Source organism: Artibeus jamaicensis, unplaced genomic scaffold, assembly GCF_021234435.1.
Source record: "Artibeus jamaicensis isolate MK-2021 breed Jamaican fruit bat unplaced genomic scaffold, CSHL_Jam_final contig_465, whole genome shotgun sequence".
Taxonomy (NCBI): Eukaryota; Metazoa; Chordata; class Mammalia; order Chiroptera; family Phyllostomidae; genus Artibeus; species Artibeus jamaicensis.
The window spans coordinates 29,674,085-29,696,789 of NW_026521843.1; the positions used below are offsets into that span (position 1 = coordinate 29,674,085).

Below are 22,705 nucleotides of genomic sequence, written 5' to 3' on the forward strand. Positions count from 1 at the left end.
CAGGGTGGGGCAAAAGTGGTTTACAGTTGTGAGGACACGAAACACTTCATTTTTACATTTGTATTATTTCCATGTGAAAGACTAAACCTACCTTTGTCCCACCCGGTATGTTATACAAAGTGATTTTCCTTTTGGTAGGAGAATTTTTAAAACACGAAAAGAACAACTTGAATTAAGAACCCTACCCCTGGCTACCTGGTACGCCAAGGTTGTGGGTTTGATTCCAGGTCAGGGTGCCTGTGAGAACCAACCAAGGAATGCGTAAATAAGTGAAAGAAAAATTGATGTTTCTCCTTCAAAAGTTTAGCTCTGGCTAAACTTTCTGGTGTAGCTCAGTGGATTGAGCACGGGCCTATGAACCAGAAGATCACGGTTCGGTTCCCAGTCGGCACATGCCTGGATTGCAGGCCAGTTCCCAGCAAAAGTTTAATTTAATTTTATTGATTATCTATTACAGTTGTCCCAACTTTTTCCCCTTTGTCCTCCTTCACTGAGCACCCTCCTCTTCCTCAGACAATGCCCCCACCATTGTTCATGTCTATGGGTCATGCTCATAAGATCTTTGGCTACTCTGTTTCCTATACTGTACATCTCCATGTCTATTCTTAAACTACCTATTTGTACCTTTTTAAAAAAAGATTTTGCCCTGCAACCCAGATATGTTGGGGTGTGGGGCAGGAGCTCAGGGAGGCTGCTGGCTGCTGTCCACTGCAGGAGCAGCATTGTGTTGGAGAAGCCGCGGATGCTCTGAGTCAGAAGATGGGGAAGCCCTGGCTCTGAGAGAGCTGGGCACTGGGGAAGCCAATGGGGCTGCAAGGGAAGGATCCTCTCCTCTTTTGGTGTCTCTCCATTGCCCTCTACTGACAAAACTTCTTTTTTTTTTCCAGAGTAGGCAAAAGGTGCACTTGGGGAGCTAACCTGTATAAGTGGCACACTTCAGCCCAGTGCCCTGTAGTCCCTGTCCTACTCTTCTATCTCTTCTAAAGCTTTTCTTGCTAAGGTCGACACTCACCTGCTAGTTGCCAATGGCCTTTTCTCCCCAGTGTTTCACCATTTGAGCTTCCATAGTTTATCACCATGTTAACTGCTCCATTCTCTACTCCAGTATGTCACTTACAAATTTTCTTCTTTGGCTTCATGACCATTAATCTCCCCTGGTTGTTTTCCTCTCCTACTAACTCTGAAATACTGTTCTCAGGATTTATCCTTTTGTTTCCTGTTTTTCTTTCTGGAGGATCTTATCCATTCCCTTGCCTTAGTTACCTTTTAAGCCTAGATGATCATGAAAATACCGTCTCTATTTCTGCCCTTGATCCTTAGTTCTACACAAAACTGTGTTTCACTTGACCAGCCTTTAATGATCTCACCATCTTCCTTCACAAACCTAATTTGTCTCTTGTATTCTCAGAATCAGTTGATGACATCATCACGCACCAAGTCCCAAATTCTTTTGTTTCCTACCTTTTCTTTTCCCTTAGTTCTGGGCCCCTGTGATTCTCCCTTGGAAGTAATGTTCCTCTAATCTGCCTTCTCTTACACATTTTCACTGGTCTCTTTGCTACCAATCTATTCTCTCTCTAGCCTAAACCTCACATAGCTCCCAGAATTATTTGCCTAAAGTCGATCATAGCATTTTATACAGAATGAAGTCTACTACCCTCACCTACCAATGAGGGTGGGTGTACAAGGCCTTTCACAGTCTGGCCCTATAGTGGGCACTCTTTCCCCTTCTGGCTGTCCAGTATCCCATCCTCTCTTCAACTCGGTGAGACTTCTGTGTATGGTATTAGTGAGAGACAGTTCTCTGTCGCCCTCTGCTCTCAGTAGCCAGGGAACAGGTGCCCCCATGTAGGACTTGAAATCTTATGATTAAAAAGAAGGAAGAACAGCCCTGGCTGGTGTGGCTCAGTGGTTGAGTGCAAGTCTATGAATCAAAGGGTTTCTGGTTCTATTCCCCATCAGGGCACATGCCTAGGATGCAAGCCAGGTCCCCAGTGTGGGGCATGCAAGAGACAACCACACGCTGATGCTTCTCTCCCTCTCATTCTCCCTCCCTTCCCCTCTCTAAAAATAAATAAAATCTTAAAAAAAATAAAAAGAAGAAGAAGAAGGAAGAAAAATTGAGGGAACACTCATGAGCACCAATGGGGCGAGAGCAATGGCAGCGACAGGAGTGTTCCCAGGGTGGCATCCCGACCCTGGGCTCCAATGGTGTCATCTAGCTATGGCTGCTCTGCGTGGCCTCCTTTGGTTCCTCCTTGGTCTTCACGATCACTACCTGGTTCCAGACTTTACCACTTGATAGATTAATGTAATTTCTAGCTTCCCTAGTATCAAGCTCTTCCCACTCTCAAGCCTTTTTGTATACCATTCCCAGAACTAATATCTGATCACGATTGATTTTATTTCGTACTATTCACTCTACTTAGTCAAGACCCAGCTTAAGATCCCTTTCTTCCATGAAGCCTTTCTTAACACATCTCAGCTCTTTCTACTTCTTTCAACACAAAGGCAGTCAGGATATGCCACATCAAAACCTGCAGCTTTGGCATAAGCATTATTTTGAGCTGAAGGCAGCTGAGAGTCAGCAGATGCAGGAAGGGTTCTCTGCCTTCCCCGTAACTGTCTCAAAGCAGGGCAGAAATTTCCCTTTGTGGAGTTTCTTTTTGTACCAGGGAATGAAGAGTCATTTAGCATCTGAGATGTAGAGTCACAATGAGATGAGTTTGCATAAACAGATCTTAATAAAATAGCCCTGCTCTTCCATTAATTCTCCCATAGATTCCTAATTGCTTCCTCATAATTTATCATTCCTTGAACCAAAAATTCTTTCTTGTTTTTTCAGTGACATTTTAAAGCTCACAATCTGCGATCATTATGTTCAGACAAGGTCCTTTCTCATCACAGATTAAAAATCCTTTTTTAAAAAAAAAGATTTTATGGGCCTGGCTGGTGTAGCTCAGTGGATTGAGCGCGGGCCTGCGAACCACAGGATCGTGGTTTGATTCCCAGTCGGCACATATCTGGGTTGCAGGCTGGTTCCCTGCAGGCCAGTTCCCAGCAGAGGACACACGAAAGGCAACCATACATTGATGTTTCTCTCCCTCTCTCCTTCCCTTCCCCTCGAAAGATAAATAAATAAAATCTCAAAAAAAAAAAAAACCCCACACACAAAAATATTTTATTTATTTTTAGTGAAAGGGAAGGACAAAGAGAGGGAGAGAAACAATGCGTGGTTGCCTCTTGTGCTCCCCCTACTGGGGATCTGGTCCACAAACCAGGCATGTGCCTTCACTGGGAATCGAACTGGTGACCCTTTGGTTGACAGGCCGGTGCTCAATCCACTGAGCCACATCAGCTGGGGCCAGTAATGTCTTTTTGATGTGAAAAAGTTAGAACCTTCATACATTGCTGGTAAAAATTTAAAATGCTGCAGCCATTTGGGAAAAGTTTGGCAGTTCCTCAAAATGTTAACAATAGCATGTTAAATATATGGATTATAGTCAAATATAAAGATTACAGTTACACATGTTAAAGTATAACCCAGAAATTTCTCTTCAAGGTATGTATGTATCTAAGAGAAATAAAAACATACATTCATACAAAAAATTCACACAAATGTTTACAGCATTTTTCATGACAGCCCAAAAGTTGAAACCACACAAATGTCCACCAACTGATGGATGGAGAAATAAAATACATACCCACATAATGAAATATTATTTGGTAATAGAAAGGAATGAAGTACTGTTACATATAATTACAGGGATGAACTTTAAAAACATATGCTAAGTGAAAGAAGCCAGTAACTAAAGAGCCTATATTATATGATTCCATTTATATAAAATGTCCAGAAGAGGCAAATCTTAGAGACAGAAAGTTGACTAGTGGTTGTCAGTGTATTCAGAATGGGAGTGACTGCTAATGGGGATGAAACTGCTTCTGGAGTGACAAAGTGCACTAAGATTAGATTGTGGTGATGGTTATACAATCCTGTTAATATACCTGAAAATATTAAATTACATACAAATTTAAATGGGCGAATTATATAGAGCCTGATTGTATTTCCACAGCATTGTTTAAAAAATGTATTTGTTGCCCTAGCTGGTGTAGCTCAGTGGATTGAGCGTGGGCCTGAGAACCAAAGGATCGCGGTTTGATTCCCAATTGGGACACATGCCTGGGTTGCAGGCCAGTTCCTGGCAGCGGGCGCATGAGAGGCAACCATGCATTGACGTTTCTCTCCCTCTCTCCTTCCCTTCCCCTCTAAAGATAAATAAACACAATCTTAGGAAAAAAATGTATTTCTTAATACCCAACTCCAAAAGGCACCCCTTCTCTGAAACTGCAGCTTCTGAGATGGTTGACATCTCAGTGCCTTACTTGTCATTTTTGAATAAGAGAATAATACACACGCATCACGAAGATTTGGGAATAATACGCGCACATCACGAAGATTTGGGAACAATACACGCGCATCAGGAAGATTTGGGAACAATACGCGCGCATCACGAAGATTTGGGAATAATACGCGCGCATCACGAAGATTTGGGAATAATACACGTGCATCAGGAAGATTTGGGAATAATACACGCGCATCACGAAGATTTGGGAATAATACGCGCGCATCACGAAGATTTGGGGATCAGACACGCGCATCATGAAGATTTGGGAATAATACGCGCGAATCAGGAAGATTTGGGAATAATACGCGCACATCACGAAGATTTGGGAACAATACGCGCGCATCACGAAGATTTGGGAATAATACACGTGCATCAGGAAGATTTGAGGATCGGACACGCATATCATGAAGATTTGGGAATAATACACACGAATCAGGGAGATTTGGGGATAATACACGCGCATCACGAAGATTTGGGAATAATACACGAGCATCACGAAGATTTGGGAATAATACGCGCGCATCACGAAGATTTGGGAATAATACGCGCGCATCACGAAGATTTGGGGATAATACGCGCGCATCACGAAGATTTGGGAATGATACACGAGCATCACGGAGATTTGGGAATAATACGCGGGCATCACGAAGATTTGGGAACAATACACGCGCATCACGAAGATTTGGGGACAATACGCGTGCATCACGAAGATTTGGGAATAATACGCGCGCATCACGAAGATCTGGGAAGCTGGAGTGGTAGCAAAATCAGTGCTGAATATGCATTTCTCATATAATGTTGAACTAACAATCATAGTTTTAGATTTATTTAAAACACTTAAAAATTCACTAAATGCTATTCCAGATTTAGTTGGCTTAAAATCTTACTTATTATTTCTTTCAAAAGTCCGTTTGGTAGGTAGATGGACTGTTTTGCCCAATACTTATTCTGATTATAAAAAAGTAACAGTCATTATTGTGAATTTGGAAAATATAGTGGAAAATTAAAAACAACCATGTTGGGCCCTGACCAGGTGGCTCAGTTGATTGGGCGCCATCCTGCTAAGTAAGAAAGAGGTTGTGGGTTTGATTCTCAGTCAGGGCACATGCCTGGTGGTGTAGGTTCAGTCCTCTCTCGGGCTTGGGGCAGGGCTGTGGGGAGGGGCGTGTTCAAGAGGCAGGCAACCAATTGATGTTTCTCTCTCACATCAATGTTTCTCTCCCTCTTTTTCTCCTCCTTCCTTCCCCTCTCTCTAAAAGTAAATAAAATCTGAAAAAAAACCCCACAAAACACATATTGCATAAATATTTTATTGCCCCCTATCAATTATGTCATGTCTTCCAGGTATATTTTTGCAAAATTCCTCTTACCAGTTATTTTTAGAAATTCAGTTTCTTGTGCAGGACTGAAAAACATAGGAAATTTCTATAAGGTACGACTATTTGACATTAACTTTTGGAATTTAACAAAAGAGAAAACCACAGGCCCCAAACGAAGTCACTTATGCTGAACCCATGGCACCAAAGTTACATTTCTTCCTGTTCTAATTGCAGTTTCAACCTTTTTCCAGGAATGTAATCTCACCAGTCAATCTGGAACATTCTGGTCAATATCAGCGAGTTTTTCATTTGAGCCAGTTCCATTCCCACCAATAGAAGCAGAGGTAATTTTCCTGATAAGACAGGGGTTTGAGGTAGAAGAGAGTGTAAGGGGGATAAATGGTAACGGAAAAAATACAATAAAAAATAAACTGTTAAAAAAATTAAAAAGACCGGGCTTTTCCCTAAATTTAAGTAACCTTGCCTGAGATAATCCTTTCTTTTCTTTTGCTAATACCTTTCTTGTGCCACCCTTCTCTGCCTACAAAAACCTTCCAGATTACGTGGCTTCTCTTGGCTTGGTAGACGAGATGCTCCCCAATTCATGAATTCCTCAATAAAGCCAGTTAGATCTTCAAATGTACCTTACTGAATTTTTGTTAACGTCATGCACATTTATTTAATTCATGCACGTGAATTAAAAAGAAGACAGTTAAAATTACCTCTCAAATTGACAAGCATGTCAAAGTTTTATTTTAAACTTGTTTCCAAGCAGGATGATTTAAAGGTCCCTCTTTTCCAGGGCATTTTGTAGGAAGAAAGCATGTTAGAATCATTGTTATTACTTTGGGTACAGAGTAAAGAATGTCTGGAATCATTAGTTATCTTCTAAGTCTGGTTAATGGTCATTGTCCTCTGCCAAGACTGATAGTCTTCTAGATTAATTTTCTGGACATTATGCCTATTAAAATCTATGATAAACGATAACTTGCCCAAACGAGCAACTAATAACATCAGACTACAAACCTCAGGTTTGAAACACAGTTTGTTTCTCAGTACAAAAGGATATACGGAAAGAGCTCCCATTCTTGCTGGTGGCTCTAGTACTGTTGCTTAGGAACAACCACAGTTACTGGATTCTTGCAATAGGCTCACATCTGGGGACTCATCTCCATCAGCAGTGGGATATGACCCTAAACTGTACAAATATTCTGAAGTGGGGAATGCAGTGTCTAGCCCATAACCTGAAGTGGGTTTTTTTCCCTTGTTTATCTTTAAATATCAGAGTAAAATCCACTGCCCTCGCCTACCTTAACATAAATGTCCTCCCATAAGGCCCTCATTTCCCACCCTATTAACCTTTTCTTAAATTGGCTTGAGAAGTTTTGTTTTGTTTAAGATTTTATTTATTTATTTACAGAGAGAGGGGAAGGAAGGGAGAAAGAGGAGAGAAACATTGATTGGTTGCCTCTCGCATGCCCCCAACCCGGGAATTGGCCTGCGACCCAGGCATGTGCCCTGGCTAGAAATCAAACAAGCAACTGTTTGGTTTGCGGGACAACGCTCAGTCCACTGAGCCACACCAGCCGGGGTGAGAATTTTGTTTTGACATTCCCTGCAGCCCTTCACTTTACTTTGAATTGTCCTCTAAGACCAGGGCAATTGCGGGCATCCTTTTTATTTTTAGAAAAGACTCAACTGATAAATAACTACCAAATAGATATAGTCTGGTTGGGGGTAAATGTGATGGTAAACAACTAAAGGCTGTTTACAAAAGATTAAAAAATACTTAAAAAAAAATCCTCACTTGAGGACAATTTCTTTTCTTGCCTTTAGAGAGAGAAAGAAAGGGGGAGAGAGAGAGAAAAAAAACATTGTTGTAAGAGGGAAACATCTGTTCGTTGCCATCTTGTACACGCCCCGACCAGTGACTGAACCCGCAACCTGGGTATGTGCCCTGACTGGGAATCAAACCTGCCACCATTTAGTGTAGGGGATGACGCTCCAGGCAACTGAGGTATACCAGCCAGGGCAAAAAATACTTTCAAAGCTATATTGTCTCACTGGATCCCCACATGAACCCTAGAGGTAGATATTCTTCTTATAATGCCGCCTGCCTCTGAACTGTTTTAGAGAGGGGAAGAGATGGAATGACACTCAGGCGTGGGTTATCATGTAGAAGCGGTTACTGGGATGCACAGCTCATTGGGTTACATACATTTCTCGCATACCTAATACGTGCCAGGCCTTATGGCGCACAGATGGTTAAGCGCACAGAATCTGCAACAAGACTGAACTCTAGCTCTACCAGTTACTCACTCTGTGATTTAGACATCTCCGAGTTTTAGTTTCCTATTGTAAAACAAGGAAAGTTCCCAACACTTAGAGTTGCAAAGATTTGTTATGTAGGATAAATAGTAAACCAGGGCAGGAGGAGGACAGAGACATGTCTGACTCACCAACTCAGCAGTCCTGAGCCTGGTATGATAAGATTTCCAGGTGTTCCAACATCACAAGAAACACGATAAGGGGAGTCTTTGAAATCCTTTATGTCTTGTTTCCTCTATCTAGGAAAAAGCCTTTGAAACTGTGTATTCACCCCAAGGTCTAGAAAGGGGAGGAGGAGGGGTGCACCGTGCCCAAAGTAAAAGCCCATAAAACAACTTTGGTTAGTTGCCTGCCTCTGGTCACTGTCTGTTTTACAAGGAGATCCCTAATGCTTACAGAAAGAGCCATAAATAACTTTGGGGTAACTGCATCAACTCTCATTAGCTGTCTCCTGTGTGGTCTGGAGAAAGATAAGAATTCTGGATTAACAGCCCTCCACTCGTATCTACGTTTAGGTGATCAAATCTTTCTCAGGGGAAGCTGGCAACACCTTTACCCACCAATCAATATGTAACTCTCTCACCCTTCCTGCCAACTATGTTAAGTCCTCAGAACAAAGGACCTGACGCTCTTGCCTTGTCCTTTACCTATGCCTTTCTCCTCTCCCCAGCCCCCAACCTTTTTCCATGAGAACATATTATTAATAAACTTTGCTTGCATGCTAATAGACTTGCTGATTAGTAATTCTTTACTGCCTCAGCAAGAAGAACCGAGTATTTCCCACAACAGGTTGACACAGAAAACACATGAAAATAAAGAAAATATCCAGGAGTCAATAAATGCTGATGAACATTAGCTATTATTATTAATTACAAATAAACATCAATACTCATCCCTGTCCTTTTCAAGACAGACAGGTGAACAAATATTTCTAAAATAATGCAGCAAGACATATAAATAAATTGAAACCCCAGAAGATAATGCAACTAATTACACTGTGGGAGACTGGGCAGCTTTCTCTGAGACCTTTGAGCAGAGGACTGAAGGCTAACTAGGAGTTTGCTACACAAAGTGCCTGTGAGAGCAAGAGAGGGCCATTCCAGAGCAGAGACACAAATTTGTGTTGAAGTCACAAGTGTTAAGAGGAAAGGGGAAGTTTATTGCCTTCCTGGATCATAGGATTTGGGTGAGAGGAGGGGGGCAGGGCTGGATGTAGCATTGCTGAATAGCCAACAATCAGGTGATCCAAACTTGTTTTCTGCCTCAGAAGGTAGTTGGATTTTAAACTGTGTGCCAGTGATTTCTAAACTGAGCTGATTATCAGTCATATCTAGGGAGCTTTTTGAAAGATCCCAAGACCCTACTTTCAGAAACTCTAACCCTTGAATGTAGGTGACGGCCAGAAAAGGCCCTGGGGTCATTCTGCTTGTTGAATCAGGGTTTGGGGCAGCTTCTTTAGGAGAAGGGTTAGCCAAACAGGAGAGTATGATACTTGTCTAAGGCAGGTAACTGTGAAGGACCTCCTTCAGGTCTTTTATTAACGTTTAAAAAAATTTCAACCCCATGTATATTTTATTTTTTAATTTTACTTAAATGCTTATCTTTTAACATAGCATTTAGTTTACTTACTATATAACTGAACTATTCATTAGAATGTAAGGTGAACAAAGGCAGTGTTTTTTTGTTTGCTTTTTTAACTAGTGATCCTTAGATCCTAAAGAGTCTGGCATATAGCAGGTTATGTAAACATTTTGTAATGAATTAAGAAGTAGACTAAAAAAGAAGTAATTTAGCTAGTACGAAGCAGTTAGGAGGTTGTAGAAAATAAACCTTGATGTTAGCAGTTTGCTTAAAAAAGAAAAAAAAGAGGCAGGAGAGAAAGAGAGGGGTGTGTGTTCAGATTTAAACAACTACTGGGAATAAGGGTAGAAAGCTAGCTTTCCCTTGTTCTCAAGTTTCTTTCTGATTCCACTCCCACGCTTCCCGGTCTGTAATAAATGCAAAACCTGCCTTAACGCCCCACCTGATTGCTTCCCCTGATGGCTGCCCACCCTCCCGAATCCCAGCCCGCGCAGTCCAGAAAACCCCTAGAACTGATTCATTTTCAGGATGGGAGCCGGCGAAGGTCTTTGCGCGACCTAGGCTCAAGCATGCGCAGTAGAGAGTCGCCAGCGTGCGCGGGAAGCTGAGCCGCGTCCATTTATGATTGGTTACGACAGCGGATTCCCACCTACAGAAACGCAGTGCTGGATACTGATTGGCCGCCTGCAGAGGCCGGACGCTATACTGGGGTCGAGGAAGGGGAGGCGGGAAACAGCTTAGTGGGTGTGGGGTCGTGCAGTTCCCGTAAGCTAGTGTTTGGAGAGGTTCCGAAATGGCGGTGCTGCCAAAAGAGACGCTGCAGCTGGATAGCGCGGCCGAGTTTGGCTTCGTGCGCTTCTTCCAGAGCATGCCGGAGAAGCCGACCACCACGGTGCGCCTCTTCGACCGGGGGGACTTCTACACGGTGCACCGCGAGGATGCGCTGCTGGCTGCCCGGGAGGTGTTCAAGACCCAGGGCGTAATCAAGTACATGGGGCCGGCGGGTAAGGATCGGGACGGAGTGGGCTTCTCTCAGGAAGTGGGTGAATAGCAGACTTGGTCGGAGGGAAGCGGGGATGGGGATGTGTGTGTCCTGTGGGAAATTGCGCTTTCTCTGGCCCCTGCCTGGCCAGGTAGGGTGCCACCCCGCCCCCCTCGCCCTGCCTCGGAAGCTGAACAAATAACAAACGTGTAGGGAGCCTTCACTACGTGCTATACGTCGTGAGAGGCGTTTTAATATATTCTGTTTAACAGTCCCGTTGATTTCTGCTCTACGGCCCCACCTGGGCCCTGTGAATCTCATCAAAAGCCAAACCTTTTTATTACAAACGCCTGTTCAGAAGTGAGACTTAGAATAGAAGGGGTTTTGGGAAACCATTTTATGTCAGCTTTATTATTTTGCTCACATTCGATTTGTATTGCTGGGCCAGCAGGGGGACCTGTGGACTGTTGAGAAGCAGTGTCGCCCACCAGGTGTTTAGGACCTCATACTCTGGAGCCAGATTGCCTGGATTGCAGTCGCAGCTCCTCCACTTAGCAGCTATGTACGTTTGTGCCTCAACTCGCCATTCGAGTGCTCTCTGTAACTTGGCTCCATCCTCCAGCACCATCATCACTCCGTGGAAAGCTACATACTTGTCACCCTTTGTGGGCTTTGTGTTTTATGTTGCTCTCTTTCCTCCCTGGCTCCATTGTGAGAGTGGAAAGAGCATTCTAGGGGGAGTAAGAAACCCTTTGTGGGTTTCTCCTCCTGTCTTTGCCACATGCAACTTGGATGTCACTGACAAAAATGTTTCGTTCATTACGTAGGAACTGATTGAGTACTGGTGTGTCAGCCAGGGTTATGGACACTGGGAGTAGTAGATGAAAAGGCAATATCCCTACCTTCACAGAGCTCACTGTAGTGAAGAGCAAGGCATAAATAATTAGATTCAAGGTGAGGAACTGGAGTTACATGCTCTGTAACAAGTTGTTGAAAAGGCATAAGAGGCAAGCTTACCAAAGACTGGAGACATCAGGAGAGGCATTGTGTGAGAGGCTAAATTCCACTCGAGTCTTGAAGAACAAGGAGTTTGCTGGGGAGAAGGCCTGAAAAGAGGTAGATTGGTGTTGGAGCAGAACATGATGAGTGAGAAAGTGGCCCAGATAGGTGGGGTCAGAAGATGAAAGACTTTTTACGTTGTGCCAAGAGATGTTAGAATTTTATGTTGTGAGCAGTGAGAGGTCTGAAGACTTAATTTAAAAAAAGATAAGGTGGCTTGTTGGATCATGTCATGTCCACTGTAGTGTGGAGGATGGGGCAGCGCTCTGCAAGAATAAAGGGGTCTAGGGACCAGTAAGACCAGCCAGAGCTTGTGTGATGGGTGGCTTCATAGTTAATGACCATCTAAATTGCTTTCCAAATTTAAAGTGATTATATGACTCCTGTTATTCCAGGCTAGTACTCTCGTCTTTGTATTACATGGTTTAGAATAGTTTAAGCATTTAAAAATATGTGAAGCATTCAAAACATGTATGTTATCAGATAGATTGGATGACTGATTTTCTAAATACCTGTTAATAATCCAAATAGTTTTATTTTTCTAAGTTAGATCGTGAATGGAATAATGGATGGATCCTAAGCATTATATCCATTTACTGGGAAGGAAATTTAGTATGAACATCCAAAAATTTTCAATGTTGGAGTTCAGATTTAAAAATTTTTTAAAGAGTTTATATATTTTTAGACAGAGGGGAAGGGAGGGAGAAACAAGAGGGAGAGAAACATTGTGTGGTTGCTTTTCATAAGCCCCCCCCCCCCCTCAACTGGGGACCTGGCCCACAACCCAGGCATGTGCCCTGATCTGGGAATAGAACCGGTGATTCTTTGGTTTGCAGGCTGGTGCTTAGGCCACTGAGCCACACTGGCCAGGGCTAGATTTTTGCCAAGGCTAGATTTTTAAAAAAACCACAGAATTGTTCTTTTTGCTGCCTGTGAAAGTTAAAGTGTTGGGTTTTGCCAGGGATATTTCTAAAAATAGAATAACCTAGACAGTCACTTCATCTGAATTCAATTGAGAATGTGGTCAAAGGTGATTAGAAGTGAATGTTAGTTATTCCCAAGGTTCTGTTTCTTAATTAGAGGTTTATGCCAAAGGCACATTTTAGGTAAAGGATTGTTATTATATTTATTTGAGTAGGGTAAGAAGAGTTCTAAAAAGATGGGTAATTTAGTAGAAATTGGCTGAAGTGGCTGAAAAAGGGAAAGGCTCAAAAACAAAAAGTATCTTGGATCCCAAAAGCTGATGTTTTGCAGTTTTTACTGTCCAAGGTGTAGTGTGATAAAGGATATTTTCTATAATGTATGTTGATGTAAGGCTGCCAAACTTACTTGTTTGTTGGAAGGAATTTTAAATTTTATTTTAATGTACCACCTGGGTAAAGGGTTAACAAAATCTTTTCCTTTGCTACTCTGGAAATCTGGTAAGACTAAGTAGGTTAGCTATGTTTCTAATTAGCATTGCTTCTTGCAAAAATGACCCCAGATAACCCCATGAGGATCCCTTGCACTTCTACTCCTACTCTGGACACATTTGTTGTAACATAACAGGTTCGTTGAGCTATCATTCACACACAATATGATTTACCTACTTAAAGCATAAAATGGGGAAAAAGTAGATTTAGTGTTGTAAGTATGGGAGACACCTAGTTTATTCTTGTATTCCTTTTACTTATTGTATTGTTTTCCATATGAACAACTGTAAACCCACTTTTTCTCCACCCTGTTCAGTGGTTTTTAGGATATTCACAACATGAAGCAATTATAACACAAATTATAGAACATTTTCATCACCCCCCAAAAGAAATCCTGTATCCATTAGCAGTTACTTCCCCTTCTTTCTGATCCTTCAGCCCTCAGGCAACCACTAATCTAGTTTCCATGGCTAGATTTGGTGTCTACAGGGGATTGGTTCCAGGACCCCACCCCAGACCAAAATCCAGATGCTCAAGTCCCTTATGTAAATAGTGTTATACTATTCGTAAATAGCTTTGGTATATCCTCCCATGTACTTTAAATTATCTCTAGATTACTTACCTAATACAATGTAAATGCTATGTAAATTGCAATACTGTATTGTTTAGGAAATAATGACAAGGAAAAAAAGTCTGCGTATGTTCAGTACAGATACAACTGTGATAGAAGTAACCACATAGTAAACATTAGCAACAATATCATTTTTCCCCTGAATATTTTCCATCTGAGGTTTGTTAAATCTGAGGATACAGAACCATAGATACAGAGGGCTGACTATAAGTGGAATCATACAATATGTGGTCTTTGTGACCGGCTTCTTTCTCTTAATGATACTTGCAGGCTTCATCTGGGTTATCAGTACTTCGTTCCTTTTTATTGCCAAATATTCCATTGTATGAATATGCCATATTTTGTTTATCCATCAGTTGATGATAATGGGGGTTATTTTTGAACCTATACTTTTTAAAAAACAAAAACAGTATTTTTTAAAAAGGTTAATTTTTGGAGAAAGGGATGAGGAGAGAGAAAGGGAGAGAAACATCTGTGTGAGAGTGAGAAACGTCAGCCTGTTGCCTTTGATCTGTTGCCTCTCAGATGTACCCCAACAGGGGACCAAGCCCGCAGCCCAGGCATGTGCCCTGATGGGGAATCCAACTGGCAGCATTTCACTTTGTGGGAGGGTGGAGGAACTAGAGGAGGCCTTGGGAAAGAGGGAAATCACCTCATTCATAGCCTCTTATCCTCACCCACTGTTAAGGTATCACCACAGTTGTGAACCTGTGTTCTGATAAATGTGTCATTGAAAAGGACAGCTGTTGCTCAGAATACTTTCTCATTCAGGGTCAGGCCGTTCACATTGATGTGCAAAGTGGTCAGGTGTAGAATGGGGAGTGGTGGGGCTTGTAGATCTGAGAGGGCCTGTGCATCCTGTGATAAACATTCACATGCAAATGTTTTGAAGAACTTTTGTTAGCTAGACAGTTCTGCTGGCTTATCCTGCTGAACCAAGTTAAGTAAGAGCTGTTTAGGAGTTACATCAGTTAGATCATTGTGTTTTTTCCCTTCTCCCCAGAATTGCTTTTGCTGGGTTGCCCTTGATATTTTGCGTTCTAAATTGAAGGATGAAGCCCTGGCTGGTGTAGCTCAGTGGATTGAGCATGGGCCTGCGAACCAGAGGATTGCGGTTCAATTCCCAGTCAGGGCACATGCCTGGGTTGCAAGCCAGTTCCCTACAGGCCAGTTCCCAGCAGGGGACGCATTACAGGCAACTATACATTGATGTTTCTCTCCCTCTCTCCTTCTCCTCTAAAGATAAATAAATAAATAAATATTTAAAAAAATAAATTGAAGGATGAAATGAAAAACAGTGTTTTGAAACTCACTGCCATATATTCCTGGAAGTTGCTGACTATATTTATAATGACATTTATAAATATTTCTGGGAGAAATTCCTCTCTGATTTTGTGTTAACTCTGGTTCAGTATTTTTTTAGCAAGTTTTTTTCTTTTCGATGATGATATTTCATCATAGGAATAATGTTATTTCTGGGGTGTTCAACTAGGTGGGCTGGTAGCGTTTGCCAATAATTCTGGTTTGCCCCGGGGGTGTGGGGACTCCTGGGATGCTGGGCTTTCAATACTAAAGCTGGCAAAGTCTTGGGCAAACCAGCATGGTCACCCTGTGTGCTAGGCAAAAAAAGGGAAGGATTTATTTACTTATTAAAGATATAAATGTATTTTTAGAGAGAAGGGAAGGAAGGGAGAGAGGGAGAGAAATATCAATGTGTGAGAGATACATCCATCAGCTGCCTCTTCCTCGCCCCCACCTGGGGACCCAGGCCTGCAGCCCTCAACCCAGGTGTGTGCCCTGAACTGGGAACCAGTCAGTGACCTTTGGGTTCCCAGGCCAGCACTCAGTCCACTGAGCCATATCAGTCAGGGCAAAAAAGGGGTGGCATTTAAATGGGGTCCACCATTTCACATTGAGGTTCTGATCTTGAGTGTTGGGAGCTGTGGATTTGCTGCAGCCTGGGTAGGGCTTAATCCTGCATATCCTGTGAGAATGTTAGTACATGCCTTGCTGAATGAGACTCTCGGGTAAACATCGTTTTCATTTAACTTGCTTTTTTCTTTTTTCAACTTTTTAAATGAGCAAAAAAATAGGCTATTGAAGACTTAGGAAAAATGTGGCTCTCTTGAATTTACTGAATTGAAAACTGATATTTTGATAAAGTTTGAATTAATTGCCTATAACTTAAAAATTTGGAGATTTCATGAAAAAAATTGGATTTTGATCCTATTTTTGAAAAATCTACATAGGTACAAACTCTGGGCCAAAATACCCCTCTGCACTTCAGCAGTGAGCTGGAGCCGAATAGCTGCTCCTTCTGACCTATTAAGTCTAGATTCCTTCTCTTCCTGATGCTTTGCTCATTTTGTCAGTTCCTGCTGTTCCCTTATGCTCTCTTATGAAGCCATTTGTCATCTGTCAGTTCTGTTTTAATTCTTCCTTTGGATTCCTTTGCTTATTTGTTAGATCCCTGTAGATAGTTGTTTGCTAGTTCTGTGCTAGATCATAAGAAACAACCTTAAGCAAGATTTGAGCCAGTTTTCAGGGTGTCTGTGACTGTGGGGATTCCTGTCCAGTACTTATAACTAATTGATATTGCGTGTATCAGCCGTGTCTCAAGTGCTGTACAAAACAAATCTTAGGCCCGAGTCAGCCTGGCTCAGTGGGTTGGGTGTCGAGGGGTCACGGTTTCACTGCAGGTCAGGGCACACGCCTGTGTTGAGGGTTTGGTCCAGATTGGAGCACATGCGCATACAAGAGGCAACTGGTCTATGTTTCAAGAGGTTTCAGTCTCACATTGATGTTTTTCTCCCTCTTTCTCCCTCTATTCCTTCTCTAGAAACAAACAATAAATCTTTTTTAAAAACATTTAAATCAAAATTAATCTTTATACTTATTTGTATTTGATACGTGTACTTGGTACGGTCTACTGAGAAATTTAGGTTAGATTTTTCATAAGTTCCACAATTGTCAGAATAATGTACAAGTATATTCTGAATTGCTAGTAAGTGAATAATCGGCATTACTTACATGAAAATTGAGTTTTGATTCAATTTGGTAGTTTGGGTGATTATATTTGTGAAAAGAAATTGGTACTTGCAAATCACAACTAAGCTGAGACACTATTTTTCAACTTTGATGTGTTCTCAGCCTTGACAGTATTGATATTTTGGACTGACTAATGAATTTGTTGCAAGGGGGCTGTCCTTTGCATGTTTCACAGCATCCTGCCTCTACCTACCCAGACATTCCCAGTTGTCTGCTGGGGAGCATGACGCCCACTGTTGAGGATCAGTGATCTAAGATGAAGACTAGAAAGCTTGAGAACTGTGTTGAATGGGTGGGGTGGGGGGAAGTATAAGCATTTATACATTATGGATGGGGGTGTGAATTGGCACAGCCACCCAAGGAGATAGTCTGGTCATGTTGATCATGATCCCACATATCCTTTGATGAAGTCCAGTGTTAAGACTTTATATCACAGATATCCTCACATGTTTGGAGAGTGAACCACAAAGCTGTTCAGATAGCATTGTTATAATAACAGAGGCTGAAGATGTAGGTGTCTCTGTCTATCAGTAAGAGGCTAAATTAGGGAGCGTCCTAAGAGTGACTGGATTGTTTGCAGCTCTAAACTGAAAGAAGCTGATGGAACAATCTTCAAAATATATTAAAGTTAAAAACAACACCAAGACACAGAATACTGTGTATGATAAGCAACTGTGTGAAAGGAAGCAGGTAATGTTTTATTCATATTTGCTGTGTGTGCATAGACTGTGTTTGGGAACACGTCTTACGTACTGATGACACCGTGATGGTGAACTGGATGTGTAGGGGACAGTGTTGAAAGGGAACTCTTCTGTACCTTTTGAACCTTTGAATTTTTAGCTATGTGAATATATTAGATAGGTAGAACATTTGCAATTAATAATGACTAACTCCTTTTCATGGACCTTTTGAAAAAAAGGCCAAAAAGTTTGTTTATCGTTTTTCCTTAAGATGACTCTAGTTGTGCTTAGTTGTCTTTAACTTTATTGGAAACAATTTTGTTAGATAGTATTGTGATAGCTGTTGTATCAGTGTACATTAAAAAAATTAATCAAAATCGGTGAATTTTTGTGTAGCCATTTTAATGCTTTATTATTTCATGAATGGTAAAAATGCAGTCAAAGCACAAAGATTTGCGCAGTCTTTGAAGAAGGTGCTCTGACTGATGGAACTTGTCAGAAGCGGTTTGTGAAGTTTTGTGCTGGAGATTTGTTTCTCCACGCTTGGGTAGACCAGTTTTAGTTGATAGCGATCAATTCGAGACATTAATTGAGAACAAAGAAGTTACTGGTGAAAATGAAAAATGTATTTTTTATTTTATGGAAAAGGCCATGTAGACTTCTTGGCCAACCTAATACTACATAGTTCATATATGACTTGAATTCAGAATTGTGGAAAACAAATTGTAAGAAAGAACAAGAACGGTTAGCTATATATTTTTACTCATTCTTTTATTTTTGTATCTTCTCAATTTTTTTTTTTGATTCGTCCACTCCATGGGAACAGGGGGCTCTAGTTACCGTTTTATACTTCTCATCTGCTGAAGTCCCTAGGACATCTAATAGGTGCTTGATAAACAGTTTATCAAATGAATAAATTACTGAGAGAACCTAGTAGCTTTGGGGAAATACAGTGTGTTAGGCACTTGGAACACGTTACTTCAAATCTTTACATTTCTAACATATTTTAAATATTTTTCTTTAGGAGCAAAGACTCTGGAGAGTGTTGTGCTTAGTAAAATGAATTTTGAGTCTTTTGTAAAAGATCTTCTTCTAGTTCAGCAGTATAGAGTTGAAGTTTATAAGAACAAAGCTGGAAATAAGGCTTCCAAGGAGAATGATTGGTATTTGGCATTTAAGGTAATCATCTTCCTTTTTGATTTATTTTTTTAAGCATAGAAAAAAACTAAAATGTAAGGGAATTCTTTGTATTTTAATATTTTAACCACGTACAATTTTAAAATGCTTTGAGAAATTTTAATGTTTAGCATGTGATTTAAAAAAATTACAGTTTAATTGCAGCTCAGAAATTCAGTAGATCTGTATCCTAAGTATGAACATTCTGATGTTTGTCACTATGCTGGAAACATAAATAATAAATAGCTGTCACGTAAAGCTGAATACAGCATTAAATAAGGATTTGATTTTACTGTTTTGGAAGTAATTTTATGCAAATTTACACTTTTCCAAATATCTCATTTATACACATTTGTCATTTGTTTATACCTTTTGTATGTTCCTTTCTCTTCCATTACATTATAACTTTTTTAATCCTTACCTGAGGACATATTGATTTTAGAGAAGGAGGGAGAGAAACATGAGCAGGCTGCCTCGTACATCCCAGCTGGGGACTGAACTCACAACTTGGGCATGTGCCCTGAGAATTGAACCTGTGACCTTTCTTGTTTACAGAATGATGCTCCAACCAGCTCACACACAGGCCAGGACTAGATTGTAATTATAAGTCTGGAACTTTTTTTTTAAGAGAGGGAGAGAAATATCAGTGTGTAGTTGCCTCTTATGTGGCCCCCACTGGAGACGTGGCTCGCAATGCAGGCATGTGCTCTGACTGGGAATCAAACCCGCAACCAATGAGCTATACCAGCCAGGGCTAAGTCTGGAACTTTAATGGTGATTATGTTCTGTGGTGTGTCTAAAAAGGCTTGTGGACATGCTTGCTTTTTTTTTTTTTTTTTTTTTTTAAATTATTTTTAGAGGGGAAGAGAAGGAGAGAAACATGATGTGTGAGAGAAACATCCATGGGTTGCCTCTTGCACGCCCCCAGCTGGGGACCTGACCTGCAACCCAGGCATGTGCCCTGACCCGGAATTTAACTGGTGACCTTTTGGTTTTCAGGCCAGTGCTCAGTCCACTGAGCCACAGCAGCCAGGATGACAAGCATGCTTTCAGTGCCTTCAAGGAGATAGTGCTAGTGTCTTGAGAAGATGTTAAGAGAAAATTGAGGGTGCCACAAAATGATGTTTTCTTTCTCATTCCTCACAGAACTCAGTCACAACAACAAAAAGAATCATAAGTTCAGGTGATTACCACGGTTATCAGTCTGTCAGTCCTTTAGGTCATATCAGAACCCTTGAAGATGAATTCTTTTTACTTCTTTTTTAGGTGAGGGGGGCTCATGTTAAAACGTGTATCTATCAGGTTAATAGATGGTATCTTCATTTAAAGTAGTTCAGATTATAACTGCTAAAACTAATTTAGGTTTATGCTTTTACCTTATTGATTCTGTTGTAAAGTGTTAGTTATATTTAAAGTAGTTGACCTCTGTGATTGATTTCTTCTCCATGTTCTCAGTAGTTAGTGTGTTTGGAACAGGAAAGGACTTAGATACCATCAGTTCAGGGATTACCAGTCATATCATTTTCACTTATTCTCAAGAACCCCTCTTTATTAGCTCCTGGTTTACTTTTGCAGGTTTAAGGTATGCTTCATAACCTCTGTATGTAAATCTAAAGCATGAATGTGAAAGTATGATGTTTACATTTATGATTGAATCAGTGGTTTTTTTTGTTTGAATATCAGACAACAATTTTTCATTTTTGATCCAGATTTTAATCAGCCCATAACTGTAGGAGATCCACAATCACTCTGGAAAGATAAATGATTATGATGCTAATCACATTTAACATTATGGATGGCTACTGGCTACTTGAATTTGGCTGTCACTCTGCTCATTTAGACTGTGACTGTCTCATATTTCATTACTATGGTTGTCAATTGCCCCAGAATGCCTTATGTTAACTTCAGCCTATCAGCTAATCAGGTTGAAGTCTTTAGTGTCATCCACAGACTTGTTCAGGCAAAAGCAAAGAAACTTGACCTTTTAGTTATTCTGTGTAATCTTAGAGAAATAGTTCTAATATTTTTGAAATATTAAAAATAGGTCAAGGACCCTTTATTTGGAAAATCACTGATTTAGAACAATTTTTGTTTTATTTTTTTTAGATTTTGTTTATTTTTAAAGAGGGGAAGGGAGGGAGAAAGGGAGAGAGAAATAATCAATATGTGGTTCCCTCTCACATGGCCCCCACTGGGGACCTGGCCTGCAATCCAGGCATGTGCCCTGACTGGGAATTCAATTAGCCACCCTTTGGTTTGCAGTCTGCACTCGATCCACTGAGCTGTACCAGCCAGGGCCAATTTTTGTTTTATATATAAGTATATTGATATATAGAGAAACTTTTCAAGGTTGGTATTAAGCTAATAATACCGCTCTCCTTTGTGTTAAAGCTACTTAGTGAAAATACTGATCATGTGCAACCCTGGATAGTAAGGCAGAAAGTAAAAATTGAAGCCTAGTATTGACAGGATGATCACTTTGGTTCCTTCATGATTCTGTGTGTATAAACCCAGCTGCCAAATTTCAAACCAAAAATCACTTTTGGTACAATTATTTTGAGATAATACCCAGGTATTCTGAAAATAATTGGAAAAGCAGAGGGAATACTTTATAGAAAATTGGTGGTGATTATTCAAATATATGGTTATAAGCAATTATTTTTTTCTGGTAAGATTTTGTTAAATTTATCCAAGTTGGGCGATTCTTGTTTGCTAGTAAAAATTTAAACTATGGTCAACAGTTTCTTAAACTTTTTCTTTCTTTTTGCTTAGGCTTCTCCTGGTAATCTTTCTCAGTTTGAAGACATTCTCTTCGGGAACAACGATACATCAGATTCCATTGGCGTTGTGGGCGTTAAAATGTCCACAGTTGATGGCCAAAGACAGGTCGGCGTTGGGTACGTTGACTGCATACAGAGGAAGCTAGGACTGTGCGAGTTCCCCGATAACGATCAGTTCTCCAATCTGGAGGCCCTCCTGATTCAGATTGGACCGAAGGAGTGTGTTTTACCGGGAGGAGAAACTGCTGGAGACATGGGCAAACTGAGGCAGGTAAGAGCATTAGTCTAGTGATGGAGGAGAAGCCAAGCCACGTGAAGGCTCCAATTAACATGATGCTGTTTTATTTCAGGAAACATAAAAATTTTAAAGTAAGAATTTTCTGTATGTGATTACAGTAATGTTTTATTTAAGACTTTTCTATTTCACATCATTTCTCCTCTCTTCTTTCCTCCCCAAAGAGTAAGAGAATGCAAGGCATAAAGGGTTCAAATCAAAGTCACATTTGACAAAAGGAGTGCTTTTACAGTTCAGGGGGAAACAAGGTGATTTAGGGCCATTAAAAAAATTTATTACTATAGTTAGCATGGATTTATCAAATAAATGAGATGTAGTTCTTCAGGGTTATTTTGCAAGTTTCAGTGGAACTTGATTCTTTTAACAAAATTCTGATTGTGCCATTTTATAGGTATTGTTTATTAGCTATTTCTTAAGGGATGCTGTATTCCCCAAGGATTGTTTTGTTTTTGTGGGCCGCAAATACTGTAAGAACTGCTTGAGAGATAGCAAATCTGTGATGGGCATTTTTAGCATAGAGAGTATCCAAACAACTTACCAAGAGTATTATTTTGTTTGGAGTTTTTAACCTTTGGGACTATTTTTTGAAAGCTTTGTGGGAACCTAATTTTAAATATCTATGAAAGTTCAGTGTATAGATTTTTTAAAATACACGTTGACACATAAATGTTTTAGTAATGTCTTGCTTGTATGGAAATAGAAAGTCAGTTAATAATTTGTTAGCCGTTGTCACTTCACATATGTCAGTGCTGTAGTTTTCCTTTTCTTACTGCTTTTCTCATAGTAATTTAAAATATTTCTTGTAAAACAGGTTATTCAGAGAGGAGGAATTCTGATCACAGAAAGAAAAAGAACTGACTTCTCCACAAGAGATATTTATCAGGACCTTAACCGGTTGTTAAAAGGCAAAAAGGATGAACAGGTGAATAGTGCTGTCTTGCCAGAAATGGAGAATCAGGTATGTGGATTACAAATGTGAATTTGTCTTTAGTTACAATGATGACTTTA

General features: G+C 40.6%; 1 protein-coding gene and 1 non-coding gene across 2 annotated transcripts in view; one reads left to right on the forward strand and one right to left on the reverse strand.

Annotated features, from left to right (window-relative positions):
* Positions 1-2,837: 2,837 nt before the first annotated feature.
* On the reverse strand, positions 2,838-2,914 carry LOC119060931 (small nucleolar RNA SNORD107). Its single transcript, XR_005084697.2, has one exon. It is a non-coding gene; the product is annotated as a small nucleolar RNA SNORD107 (small nucleolar RNA).
* Positions 2,915-10,328: 7,414 nt separating this feature from the next.
* MSH2 (mutS homolog 2) overlaps positions 10,329-22,705 on the forward strand; it is a 62,625-nt gene continuing 50,248 nt past the window's right edge. The window contains exons 1-4 of the mRNA XM_037161262.2: positions 10,329-10,638; positions 18,471-18,625; positions 21,395-21,673; positions 22,509-22,655. Coding sequence (XP_037017157.1) covers positions 10,428-10,638; positions 18,471-18,625; positions 21,395-21,673; positions 22,509-22,655 — 792 coding nt within the window. The 5' untranslated portion in view covers positions 10,329-10,427. The remainder of the gene's footprint in view (positions 10,639-18,470; positions 18,626-21,394; positions 21,674-22,508; positions 22,656-22,705) is intronic.